Source organism: Polypterus senegalus, chromosome 1 (assembly GCF_016835505.1).
Source record: "Polypterus senegalus isolate Bchr_013 chromosome 1, ASM1683550v1, whole genome shotgun sequence".
Taxonomy (NCBI): Eukaryota; Metazoa; Chordata; class Cladistia; order Polypteriformes; family Polypteridae; genus Polypterus; species Polypterus senegalus.
The window spans coordinates 34,417,235-34,431,640 of NC_053154.1; the positions used below are offsets into that span (position 1 = coordinate 34,417,235).

The window sequence follows — 14,406 nt, forward strand, 5'->3', positions numbered from 1 at the left end:
CTTTATATATACATAATATAAAGTTTTTTTAATGCATTATTCGTATTATCTTTACAGTTTCAACAGATATTTTTATTAATATAGCTGTTTAATTAAAGTCACCTTGTTTTTCCTGTTTAGTTCTTGTGTTATATTTAGCACTGCTTTTGTTCAATTTTTATTGCCCTTTCATGTTGCCAGACTAGGCCCTCATTCGCCATTTGGGGCATAATGGGTTCAGAAAAATTAGACAGATGCCAGAAAACATCCCTTTTACAAGCAGGCGTAGAAATCTGGAACATACTACCAGGTCTTGTAGATGACACGGACAACTTGATGGCCAGTAAAAATAGGCCAAGATAAGATATTGAAACAACTTAGCAGTTAGCTAAGGAAACATGCTTGTTGCCTGAATTTTTGCTCTTTTTTTAAACTAGGGGGCTCCGCCCCCTGCTTGCTTCGCTTGCCCACCCCCGTGTTTAGTTAATCGGATATACACTACAATATAAAGAGATTGTTATTTTCATGGGAATTTTTACATATGCAATATTTTCACTTTTACTTTAAAAAACTTTTGTAAATCAATACTTGTCCTTTATTTCCGGCCCTGTGCGTGGTTACATCTCTTTCTCACAGGACGTATAACGCTGCTCGCGTTGTGAAGGGGGACAGCTGAACGCACACTAAGGAGATGCCGTCGGATCATCTGCTGTCTTTCTGATGCTGGCGAGCTGCCTGTTCTGCTTGTCACATGTCGTTGTTTTAAGAGCTGGGAGCACATGATGCGTGTCTGCCAAAAGCAGTCCAACAACTGCTGGGTTAGATGTCCATGGACTTGTTTTAAATGATGGCACACTGCCTTGTCTCGCGTGATGATGTAAAAACAATACTTGTCCTTTATTTCCGGCCCCGGGCGTGGTTAAATCTCTTTCTTGCAGGACGTATAACACTGCTCGCGTTGTGAAGGGGGGCAGCTGTTGTCACGCTGCCCATCGATCATTTTAAAGCCTGTATAGCCGCTGTCCTTTTTGCCACTTCGTGTCATGCTGCTCACGTTTTGAAGGGGGTGGGGGGGGGTTTTAGGCTGGCTGAACGCGCGCAAGGAGAAGTGGTCGGATCATCTGCTGGCTTTATTCTGCTGGCGAGCTGCGTGTTTTGCTTGTCATTGTTTTAAGAGCTGGGAGCAAATTAAAGTGTCTCTCGCGGGACATCAAATTGTCTTCTGAGAAGATCACCTCCTGTCTCCCTAGTATACCTACCCAAGTTTTTTTTTTTTTATAATAAAGAGATATGTTGTGGATTTCTTGTTGTCTAAAATAGCAGCATGGTCAAACCCACAAAAGCCGATTCATTGTTCAGGGGAGCTGGAGCTGATTCCTTCAGCACTGGCTTCAAGAGAGGAAGTAACCCTGGTTAAGGCGCCAGTTTATTGCAGGGCACACTAATGCACTTACCCATGTGGAGCTAATGCAGAATTGCCAGTTAACCTAACAACTTTGAGCTTTGAGATGTCAGTCAGTACATCGTACCTGAAAGAAAAGCCAACTGAGACACAGGAAGCATGTGGAAACGCCACACAATCAGTGGCCACTGCATGAAGGTTGTTTTCAAGTGTGAGTTGAACAGGAGCAGTCATCAAACCTGATGATCACTCCCTGGGACGCATTCTAAATTGTAGAGGCCAGAGACAGAAAAGAGTCACTTAGAGTAATTTATCAAGTATTTAACATGATGAGAATGCTGAAATCAAAAGAAGTCCGGATAATACAAAACTTGAGATGATGACTGGCAATCTGTAATGTCATGGGGCTTCAGTGCTGAGTACAGTTAGTCTCTTCTTCATCTGCTGATATTGAGTTAGCAGTAATTTTAGGCTGTTAGAATTGATGGACCATTGCAAAGGGAAGTTGAAAACTCACCAAGCGGAGCAAAGAGGCACCTGATATGTGTGTCACAATTACCAGCATGCAAAGCCTCAGAGTTAATATTAGGTAAAAGCAGAAGTGTTCAAAAGGAATTTACTCATTTTGAAATACGTGAACTAGTGTGTTGTGCTTTTATACACACTTTACAGGTACTTCCAGGCTGTAAGTGTAGGATTTTATTAAAGAAATCATGGCTACTGTAGGATTAAAACATATTATAGGTAAGGACATATCCTTGCATGAGCTTCACTGGCTTACTTAATTAAAAAAATAGGTTGTCCAACCTATAAGTATAAGATTTCGGATGTATCATCTTTAACGTTTCAGATCAGCTACCACAAAGGTAAATGTAAGAAAGAGAACACTGACTTGAGGGGTCATTTTGGTCTGCTTAACTAGTGTCCAGCTTTCATTCTAAGTTCTGAATTCCTCAACGGGATTTCTGGAAATCACATTTCTGTAGACAGGTTGTCTGGCCCCATGATGGTCTGTAACCCTGTCCCAGGTTGATTCCTTATTTGTGCAATATGCTCCTATGTGGGCCTGCATGTCTGTGTCTTTTTCCTCCCAGGTTTACTCCTCTGGCTGGGTTGTAGGGGATCAAATCCCTATTTCTCTCAATGACATGCAAATCAATTTATAACTTTTATGTAATGTGTTTTTTCTGGATTTTTGGTTGATTTTCTGTCTCTCTCCATTAAAATGAAACTACCATAAAAATTAGAGACTGTTCATTTCTTTGTAAGTGAGCAGGCTTACAAATTCAGCAGGGAATCAACTACTTATTTCCCCCACTGTATACAGGAGGGCTGACATTTTGCTGGTGTTTCTGTTCACATGGCTCTATGAAGTTGAGGGTGAGGGCTTTAGTTGAATTTAATTTCATATATGTCGTAAATATTTGGATTGTAGTGTAAACTGTATATCTGACTAAGCTGTCTTTTATTTATTGTTTTGAAATATACTGTATAACGATTAAGGGAACAAACAGTTGAAAATTGTATGCAGTTTTTTTGTATAAAAATGTGCCACACTGCTATTTGTCTCAACTTTGCCAGCTTTAAATTTATGCAGTCAGATTCTTGCAAAACTGTGATGGTTAAGCTTTTCACATCACGGTGACTGTGGCTTACTGCTACTTACATGGAAAGATGGTACAGTATCCAACTATCATTTGAAAGAAACCAGGGCATACCACATAGTCAAGTGTGCAGTTCTTTTGTTTGTATAAAGTTTTATTTGACATTGTTAATCGCTCATAAAGTAACATTTTTAAAGCGGACGTCATAGATTGAATGCATGGCCTATGGAAGCATCATGACAATCCTGAGGCAGCATCTGCAAAACCACCAGCCACCATGGAGCTCTTTAACAGATGCTGGAAACCAGCAAATATGAACATGCAGTGAAGTGCTCCAAACGTAATTTGAGATGTTGTGCAACACTTAAATTCTAGAAGTGTTGATTATAAGTAAATTTTTATTATTTTTTAGTCTGGGTATCCGGTACTGTTTGCGCTCATTAAATAAATTCCTGGGTGAAAGTGTTGGCCTCAAACCAGACTTTGACTAAATGAACCATGGGTAGCAACTTTGTATTCCTTTGCAGATGTCATCCACTAATAATTTAGTGTCCTCACCTGTGCTTTAAGTTCCTCAAGGGGAAGATTTTCAGAACAAAACAGCCTACGGTGTCCCCCTATACAAATAGAGAATTTGAGCAAATGTTGGTGGGGATTGGTGTATCGGTGTAGATTTGCATACCAGACAAACATTTATTAGAAATTTTTAATGTTACGTCCTCACAAATGTGAAAATCAAGCCCCCATATCCCAATGAAATTGTGCTTATTCTTATATATTTTTCAGCAAATGTGCTTACTTAAGTCCTGGCCTGTTACACCTCACTCGATATGGTGAATCCAGCTCATGGCGCCTGAGAGTAAGCATTGTTCTCCTTCCAGGATGCTTTCTGAATCCTAATAATTGCTACACATTCCACATGGGTCTCCAAACATCAAGCACTCACTGCTTATTAAGATCATTTGAGCTAAAATGAGTGTTTGTTTTTTGATTTCGATGGTAGACGCAACTCGTGCCCTTTTCATGCTTTGTGAAAACTGTATGGGCAAATTTAATTACATAAAATTCCCTACTCTGCATAATATAAATCACTGTCACAGCTGGAGGATTATGGCCCAAGGCTACCCCTGCAGTGTTGAGCACAAGTGAGGAAGCTGCCTTGGTCAGGGTGCCAGTTCATGGCCTACCCACTCTCAAACTTGTACAGTATAAGGCCATTTTACAAATGCCAATCAAACTACCCTGCGTGTCCTGAAGAATAAAACCAACGCATATAACCTCTGTATGTAGGATTTGAACCTGCATTGTTGCACTTCTGAAGTAAGTCGTGTTTTTTGTATTTCTGTATAGTATTTCTGGAGCTTTGAATGCAGAAAACTCATTCAGTTTTCTTAATTTCAAAGGCACTTTGTCAATTTAAGGTGACTCTGAAATATTGTACAACAATATAATAGTTTTCTAAATTTACTTTGCCATTGTTTAATACAATAATAGTGGGATTACTTTACATGCAGACTGTCGCAAGACTGTGATAAGGTCTTGCCATTGTCAGATGATCATTAGGCCTTGTGCTTGTTGTCAGATGACCATTACACCATGTGGGTTTGCAACTGTACAGTGAGTTATGTGCCAGTTATAGTTCAAGAACCAGACGTCGAACATTATGTAATGGAAATTTTTAGGGTGGATTAATGTGCAAACTGCAGCAGGAACAGGTGAGTTTGGGTACAAACCACTAAGGTGAGTCTGTACAGAACTGTAGCAGATGCTGTTAAGTCTGGTTTTTCAACCTCATGCAAGTGGTTTATTTTTGATGTGTGTATCCAAAAAGTAAGGTGACTTATGCGTTTATGATCAGTGCCTTTTTTGAGTGTGATTTAGTCATTATCTTCTCATCTGATGGTGTTGGCTGAACATCTTGACATTTTTACTTTGGTGTATCTTCTTACTAAGTCTCTAAAGAATCCCTGGCTCCTTGTCCTTAAAAAAACGTTTTCCTGATGAACCTCTCCTTTAAGTAATTTCAAAGATTGTGACAAAGATTGTCTTTCCTTTATAGACATGGGTATGTCTGTGCTACAAAAATCATGACCTTGCGGAAGATCCTGGAGGCTGCCGGAAAGAGCTCTGGATTCACAAGTGAAGAAAAAGGTTTGCAAATGACCAGCTGCATGTATTGATAGTGTAACATTCTGAAGCCTCCAAACTGGCCCTGTGTCTGTGAGTCAGCCTAGTAATGGACTGGTGCTCCTTCCAGGGCTGGTTCATGTGTCTGGCAGCCTGAGACCCTGATTGCTTTAAGTAGTTTTAAGAATGTTGTTTCATATACAGATAATATATATTAGATTTACTTGTAAATTTTATTTATAAATAATATATTTATACCAGACAACACTGTGACACAGCAGTTAGTACTGCAGCCTTACATATTCACCATCCTGGGCTTGATTCCTTCACTTGGTCATTGTCTGTGTGGAGTTTGCATATTCTCCAACCATATTTGCAATGACGTCATTCACAGGTTGATTGAAAATTCTGAATTGACCCCGAGTATGTGAGTGGGCACAGTGATGGTTTGTTTCCTGCTTTTAAACCCAGTGGTGCTGGATAGACTTTGTCTTCCCATGACTCTAAATTGAATTCAGTCAATTTGAGAATGTTGTTATTATCACACCAGGTGGACCCCATCATTAGGGTGTCTGCTTGTGCCCCTCTTGTGTTCATCTGCAGTACTCTTAAGTCTGTTAATCAATTGAATTTGCCTACACTGAAGTCAAAATGTGCAAATGTATCACTGAAAGAGTGGAGATTGTGTGCCCCATTTAATGCTGGTGTCTCGAGAAGCTGCTATGATAAGCTTAAGTGGGTCTGAGAAATGGAAGAATGTATTAATCAACATATTTGTTTCATTTCCATTCCACAGACCCTGAAGAGTTCCTCAATAAGCTATTTCAGGTTCTCAAAGTTGAGCCGTTGCTAAGAATTAGGTGAGCTTTTGATTCATGTCTGTAGTAAATCTGATCCCGTCTCTTTTTACATTTTTGTCTGTTCAGAGTAGCTGGAACTGCAGGTATGACATCATAGAACATGCACTGCACACCATAAAGCGATGGTCGTTTACTCCCCAGCCTGAAGCTGTCTGAGGCTGTCTTAAACTACCACCCAGTTCCAGTACTATTTCTATTTCTATCTCTCTCTCTCTCTCTCTCTCTATATATATATATATATATAGAGATATATATATATATATATATACATATATATATATATATATACATATACTGTATATATATGTATGTATGTGTTTGTGTGTGTATAGATATATATGCAGTAAAAAAAAAAATAAACCTGCAACTGGCTGCAATACTTGTTTTAAGAGATTGTTTAGATGCAAGAGAGTAAATGTTCCAAAAAAGGGACAAAATGTTTCCAAAAAGGGGGACACCAAACAATCTAACTTTGTAATGCTATAGGACACGACAGCCACTTGGGACAATGACAGGGCACAAAAGAAACTTGATTCCAAAGATGTGCGCCAGAAAATGTATTGGTTATGTACTGTATATTGCAGTCTTTCGGAGAAACATCCCTAAAGTGCCTTTTTGTAAACCTCGGCCTAGAGAGACTGGTCCAGCAAGGAGTCTTTATAAATGAAGGATTTATTTTATATTCAACAAAAAAAAGAACAAACATGGCAAAAAAAGAATGCAGAAAATGAAATGCCACCTCATATGGTCCAAATCCATAATTCAGGAATGAAAAGCTGAATGACAAAGCAATAAATCGGAAACCTTTGAACGTCAGAGAAGCCACTGAAGGATCTGCAGTTTAAACCCACAAGAAACGTAAAAGAACATGGAAGCACAGTACACAGTTACTAAATAAACAGAACAATATTAATAAAAATAACAAAGTACAATAAGCATATGGAATTAAGAGTATAAATTAAACAAAGAAGGAACATAAACATAAAGTAGGGGAAACACCTAACCAGTTTATTGTACATCTCCAGCTGAAGTCCCCAACTTTGAAGCTCAAAGCCAGTAATGTGGGATTTGAACCTTAGTATATTTAACATGAATAACCATAGTAAGAAAAATTTACAAAGTGTAGGGCAGAATTTACTCTAAATGCTGACTGTTGGCAGGCCATTATGTCATTGACTTCTGCAAAAAGACTTTGACAGCAAGTGCTCATTAATGCCTTAAAGGCCTGAGCTTATGCGCTTCTCAATGCTTTTTTCAAATATCAGTGTCACACCATTGACAAGCAACAGCTAGAACGTGGCTGATTTTTGATATTTTACCCAACAGGTCGGGGAATCAGAAACCCCAGGACTGCTATTTTTACCAACTGTTTCCTGAAAGACAAACTGGAGTTCAAATCCCCAGCGTCCAGCAGCTCCTGGAGTGGTCCTTTGTCCATTCCAGACTGAAGTTCAGCGAGGTGGGTGCTTTATCATCAGTTGTTTTTCCAATGAGCTATGTTTTTTTTCTATGTACATTATCTTGGGTCCTCCCAAAATTTGGTCTATAAAGTTTGTGCAGCTCACAAGACCACCTTAGTGAAAACTGATTCATAGGCCCGATTTGTAAGTGTAGATGACGAAATGAAAAGCAAAAACCAGGAGTTAAAGAAGTGGTATGTGTCAGGGACGGCATATTTTTAATGTCATCTTAGCACTTCTCAGGTGTTTGCATTCCTCGTAAGTTTGCCGATGTCTTACATTAGTTTTTGTTGCATCTCTGATAACATCGTCAGCATTTAAGACATGGTGCATGTACTGCGTAGTGACATGGTGGTTGCAAGCTTATTGAAGAGTATGGGTAGGTGAATAGCCCCCTGTCTGAAATTTTAATTAAATAAAAATATTACTATATTATTATACTATATTACTATACTAAAATATTATTGATTAGATCCTGCCAGGTTTTGAAAAAGTTCTGCACAGATCTTCTAACTGAGAATTAGATTTTTTCCAATTTCAAATAATATAAAACATCAGTCACCCACTGACTTAAAAGAGAAGAGCTAGGATTCTTCCAGTTTAGCAAAATATGTCTGCATGCCAATAGTGTAGTAAAGGCAATCACAGTTGGTTTGTCCTTCTCCACTTTAAGCCCATCTGGAAGAACATTAAACACAGCTGTTAATGTGTTAGGAGGGATTGTGACACCAAGGCTGTCTGAGAGGCATTTAAAGATTTTGGTCCAGAATGATGTTAATTTGGTGCAGGCACAAAACATGTGACCCAGTGAGTCTGGGACTTGATTGCAGCGTTCGCAGGTTGGATCCTGCCCTGGAAACATTTTAGACAGTTTTAAGCGAGACAGATGTGCTCGATGTATAATTTTGAGTTGAATAATTGTATGCTTTGCACATATGGAGCTCAAGTGAATTCTCTGCATTGCTACCTTCCACTCCTTTTCTGAGTAGTTGAGGGAGAGATCCTTTTCCCAGTCTCCTCTTGGATCTTTGAAAGGGAGGGATTGAAAAATGGTTTTATATATTGCAGAAATGCTGTCTGAGTCCTCGAAAATGAGCAATATTTTTTCCAGCATAGAGGAGGGTGCGAGATGAGGAAAATCGGGCAGGTTCTTTTTAACAAAGTTCCTAATTTGAAGATAGTGAAAGAAATGTGTTGCTGGAACGTTACATTTTGAGTGTAATTGTTCATAGGATGCAAAGATGTTGTCTATATAAAGATCTCTAAGCAATTTAATCCCAAATATTTTCCAGATATTAAAATATTATGTTTGTGAGGGTTGAAAAAGTTGGTTCTCATGCAGAGGTGCCACAGATAAAAGATTCTCCATCTTAAAATGCTTTCTACATTGGTTACATATTCTGAGTGAGTGAAGCACAATTGGGTTATTAGTATATTGCCGATAACTTGCATTTATTGGGGCACAAAGCAGGGAATATAAGGAAGTACTGCAGGATTTTATTTCTATTGCAGACCAGACCTGTGTGTGTTCATCTATTTGTGTCCAGGTTTTTATAGCTTGCATGTTTGCTGCCCAGTAATAAAACTGAAAGTTAGGTAGAGCCATGCCACCTTCTGCCTTTGGTCTTTGTAGGGTCGCTCTTTGGATACATGGATGTTTTGAGTTCCAAATAAATGAGGTTATGGGTGAGTCTAATTGCTTAAAAATTATTTATTGATGTATATTGGAATGTTTTGAAATAAAAAGAGAAGCTTAGGAAGGATATTCATCTTAACAATGTTAATTCTTCCAGCTAGAGTGAGATGAAGGGTTGACCATCTATGCAAGTCTTGCTTAATTTTTTCCATACAGACGGCAAAATTTTGTTGATAAAAAGCTTTATGTTTATTTGTGATATTTACCCCTAGGTATTTAAACTGATCTGCAATGATTAAAGGGAATGTGTCCAATCTAATATTGTATGCATGAGAATTCACTGGAAAGAGTACACTTTTATTCAAATTAATTCTGAGACCAGAGATCTTTTGAAATTCTGTAAGTGCTGTTAAGACTGCAGGCACAGTATTTTGTGGGTCTGATATATACAGTACCATATCATCTGCATATAGAGAAATTGTCTGTTCCAAGTCCTTCTCTGATAATCCCCTTTATCTCATAAGCATTTCGACAGTGAACTGCCAGTGGTTCAATGGCGATTGCAAAAAGCAGTGGTGACAAGGGGCATCCTTGTCTGGTACCACGTTCTAGTTTAAAGTAGTCTGAGCAAATGTTGTTGATATAAACTGAAGCTTCTGGATTGGTATACAGTAGTCTGATCCATGCACAAATATTCGGTCCAAACCTAAATTTCTTTAATGTAGTGAAAAGATAGTTCCATTTAATCATGTCAAATGCTTTTTTTGCATCCAATGATAATAATATCTCTGGGGTGTTTAACTTTGCTGGTGAATATATTACGTTAAACAGGCGATTGGAAGCTAAGTGTCGGCCTTTAATAAATCCAGTTTAATCTTGTGATATTACTGAAGGCAGCACTTTCTCCATCCTTCTAGCTAGGATTTTTGAGAGTATCTTAACATCATTATTCAGAAGTGAAATTGGTCTATATGATGCACATTGTAATAAGTCCTTATTTTGTTTAGGAAAGACGGTGATTAATGCTTGGCGAAAAGTTTGAGGTAGAATTTGATTGTCTCTGGCTTCTGTAAATGTTGCTAATAAGCGGGGAGCCAGCTGAGTGGAGAATTTCTTATAAAATTCTACAGGGTAGCCATCAGGGCCTGCTGCTTTCCCGCTTTGAAGTGACTTTATAGCATCTAGTAATTCTGATAGCGGCAATATTTATCGAGTTCCTCCGCACTAAAAGTGTATTTGTGGTATCTGCAATGTATCCAGAAATGCATTAGATTGTGTGTTGTCTTCTTTAAACTCAGTAGAATATAAGGATTTATAGTAGTCTCTAAATGTGTGCATTATATTTTTATGGTCAATGATTTTATCTCCGTTCGTGTTGGTGATTGCTGGGATTGCATTGTGAACTTCTTGCTTGTGGATTTGTTGAGCTAAGAGCTTATTAGCTTTCTCTCCATGTTCATAGTAATGATGTCTTGATTTAAAAATGAGTTGTTCAGTTTCTTTGGTTGTTAAGAGGTTGAGTTCTGAATGCAGAACCTGCCTTTTCCTATGAAGAACCATACTTGGACACCTGGCATGTTCTTTATCTGTTCTAGTAATTTCACTGGTTAGCTCTGATACCTTCTTGGTTTCTAATTTATTTCTGTTGAAAGATATAAAATAATCTGTCCTCTTAAAAAGGCCTTTAGTGTTTCCCAGAGTTATTCCTGCAGAGATCTCTGAGGATGTAGTTGTCTCTAGGAAGAAAGTGATTTGTTTCGATATAAATTCTGTACAGTTCTCGTCTGCTAATAGAAGTGGGTTAAGACACCATGTGCGAGATGAGTGTGTGGAGCATAATGATTTTAGCTCCAAGATCAGAGGGGCATGGTCAGAAATAACAATAGCGTCGTACTTGCAAGATTTAATTGTAGGCAAGACATTATTATCTGTAAAGAAATAATCAATTCTTGAGTAGCAATGATGCACTGGTGAGTAGAAAGAATATGTTCTTGAGGTTGGGTTTAGAAACCTCCAGGGGTCTGATAGTTTGAGATCAGTTACAAACTATGTGATTGTCTTTGCAGTGTTAGATGCCATCCCCCCTGTGACAGGAGACCTATCGTAGAGAGGATTTAAAACACAATTAAAGTCCCCAGCCATTATAATTTTATAAGTGTTCACATTGGGAATGGATGAAAATACATTTTGCATGAATTCACTGTCATCGACATTGGGTGCATAAACATTTATCAAAATCATTTTACAGTTAAATAAGCTGCCCATGACCATCATGTATCTCCCTTCAGGATCCGATACTACATCTGATGTTACAAATGAAACTGTTCTATGTATGAGAATTCCCACACCTCTTAGTTTTCTTTGTAAAGCTGGAATGGAACATTTGGCCAGTCAAGTCCTTTTACAGCTGGAACCGATACTTGCTTAGTAAGTGGGTCTCCTGTAAGAATACTATTTTAGCGTTTAAACCTGTTAGGTGAGAGAATACTTTCTTTCTCCTTAAGTCGTGATTCAGGCCTTTAACATTCTGGCTCACTGTCCCATCATAGAGACATTGATTCTGAATTTTTGACGTCATTTTGTAGTCTTCACTGGAAGTGAGACAGCTTTAACCTTAATTTTCAATTTTCCCATGGGTTATTGCCATGCAGCTTATTGTTACATTGGTAGTTATAATTATAAGAATTAAAAGGATAGATTAGAGATAGCTTGCTCTCTTTCTCTAAAATGGTATCATACAAGAAGTTTGGGACAGCCGTGCCGAGAGCAGATGACAAGCTACATACAAATCAAGGCCCTATAATTCGAGGGTCAATGAGATGAAAACGAACTGCAGATATCTGGAGGAGAGCAGAGTCTTGGAGAGTTGAAACGTAAGGTGGTTTGCGATGAAGTGGGTCTTGAAGAGGCACCTGAACCTGGGTGGATGGCCTGGTGAAGTGTGTCACACGGCTACCTGTGTGTTCATTAAACAAAAACGGAGTCTCCCATATTACATGTAAAGCTTCTTCATTAGTTCTTCTAGAAATCAGAAGATGGCATGGGTTGCTTGAATGTTTCTTGAAGAAATTGTGACCTTATGTACCACAACCAATTTACCTGCCTAAACTTTAGACAGCCATGTTTTTGTACCTTGGCCTTTCATTATGTATACCACTGAATTAAAAAATCCATTCTGTTTAAATGCTTTGGAGTGTAAATCCACCAAACTCCTGTTGTACCTTCTATGTATTCCTGTAAATTGGCACTTGTGCTAAGTTTCATATGTAATCCGTCTGGCACTGAGAAGGTTATTGTGACCAGAATCACCTTGCCTGGGAGTCTAGCTATCTGCTGCTGCGAGGTAATAGCAGAGCTTTCAAACAGTTGTGGAGGTTGTCTCTGTTGTGGCTCATCTGCCTCACCTTTGCTCCGATGTGCTGCAACGCTAACGTCATGTCATGACATCATATATTGAATTTCCAGTCTGCAGCACAACCTACTTTTTAGTGCTACAAGCAAGGGGCCTCTCTTCACATCAGTAAAGTGTGTGTGTGTGTGTGTGTGTGGTTTCTGATGTGTTAATGGCACTTCTGTATAAGTTGAAAGGAATTAAATATTTATGACAATATTCTGAGTAAAATGCAGCAGACCCTTACAAATTTAAGAGCTCTAGATTTTGTTATTTCCTTTAATGGAAAACATCTCTTGTGCTGTTTTGCAGGCCCCATCATGTTTAATCATACAGATGCCACGGTTTGGAAAGGATTTCAAAATGTTCAATGCCATCCTGCCTTCCAGTCACCTGGACATCACTGACCTGCTGGATGACAGTAAGTTATGAGTGGGCCCTTCTGTTTCTCTCACTCTGCATACATCCAGAGTCTTGTCAGGGTGGCCTTACAGGCCCAGTGCTTTTTATCCTGAAGGTAACATCATACCAGTACTTCACTTGTTGCATTGTTTGGCTAGATAAATATCGAGGCATGTTACTTTTTGTGATTTAATATGGAAAGAAGCCAAAGGAACACAAGTATATGTACAGTATGGCAGATCCCCTGTGTTCATTGAAACAGCATCAAACAGTCACGTTAACAATGCAATCACAAAATAAGTCCAGAACGTCTTGACAACCTGTTGGAAAAGTCATGCCATTAGTACATGAAAAATAGGAAAGAACTGAACTGACCACTCTGATAAACAACAACAATAATTTATTTCTCTTATAGTCCAAAATCACACAAGGAATGTCTAAATGGCTTTAAATGGCCGTTTTCTGACAGCCTCCCAGGAGAAACATCCAAAAAAAGACCTTTATAGGGAAATAAATGGAAGAAATCTTGACAAAGGCAATTCAGAGAGAGAACCCCTTCCAGGTTGGTTGTCAAAAATGGGATAAATACAACAGAAAAGTCAGAATACAAGTAATCCTCTTCACAGAGCTAGATGGCCAATTGATCGTGGCCACCTCAGGAACACAATACAAAAGTAGTTGAAGATAAAAAAAATGATTAGATTAGCTATATTTCATTTGTCCCTAAGGGGATTTTAAAACTTTACAGGGTTCCCACGCAATCACTGGAGTGTTAGATGAATCGAGCCCAATTGTCAGAGCTGGAGTTGGGGAAGTCAGCCAGGATTGGCTGCAATCCACCTGTGATGCTGGCGCTGTAAATCGAGTATAACCGTCAAAGCGTTGTGGGTTTCAGCCGGAGTTGGGTTGGGAAATGCTGGATTAGAACATCATTATAGAGGATATCGCCAGGAACCTGTCAGATGTAAAGCTCAAGGTATTTACTTTGGTTGGCTCTTTGTTGTTGAAGTGTGTGTTATCACCATGACTAGATTGAAAGAGCTCCCTTAGGACTTCAGAAAGGTTATAGATGCCTGTGACCCTTAGAAGGGATTTAAAAAGGTATCCAAACACTTGGAAATCAACTATTCACAATTTCTGGAATATCGTCTGCAAATAGAGAAGATATCAAACAGCTGCTAACCTATTCAGGCCTGGCCGCCCAGCAAATTCAGATTGAGACTAAAATTCGAGATTCTGAAAGAAATCTCTAGAACAACACAACAGAATTGCATCATGGTGACCAGAAAAACCTAACACTAACTGTAAACCATGGTGGTTGAAATTTTATAGTTTGGGGCTGCTTTGCTGCATCAAGTCCTGGGCATCTCACTATCATAAAATCCAGTATAATTTTTTAATTGTTCCTGAGGATTGAGGCTCAACTGATAGTGGAGCTTGCAACGTGACAGTCGCACTAAACATACCAGTAACCTCATTGATGAATGGCTGAAAACAGAGAAATAGAGAGTTCTTGAATGGTCAATTCAAAGCCCAGATCTGAAT

At 38.8% G+C, this 14,406-nt stretch overlaps 1 protein-coding gene across 3 annotated transcripts in view; it reads left to right on the plus strand.

The window, feature by feature from the left end:
- si:cabz01101003.1 (ubiquitin carboxyl-terminal hydrolase CYLD) overlaps nt 1-14,406 on the plus strand; it is an 82,279-nt gene that overhangs the window by 43,585 nt on the left and 24,288 nt on the right. For all 3 annotated transcript variants that reach the window (XM_039745908.1, XM_039745899.1, XM_039745917.1), the window contains 4 exons: nt 5,045-5,136; nt 5,909-5,972; nt 7,299-7,431; nt 12,772-12,880. In XM_039745908.1, coding sequence (XP_039601842.1) covers nt 5,045-5,136; nt 5,909-5,972; nt 7,299-7,431; nt 12,772-12,880 — 398 coding nt within the window. The remainder of the gene's footprint in view (nt 1-5,044; nt 5,137-5,908; nt 5,973-7,298; nt 7,432-12,771; nt 12,881-14,406) is intronic.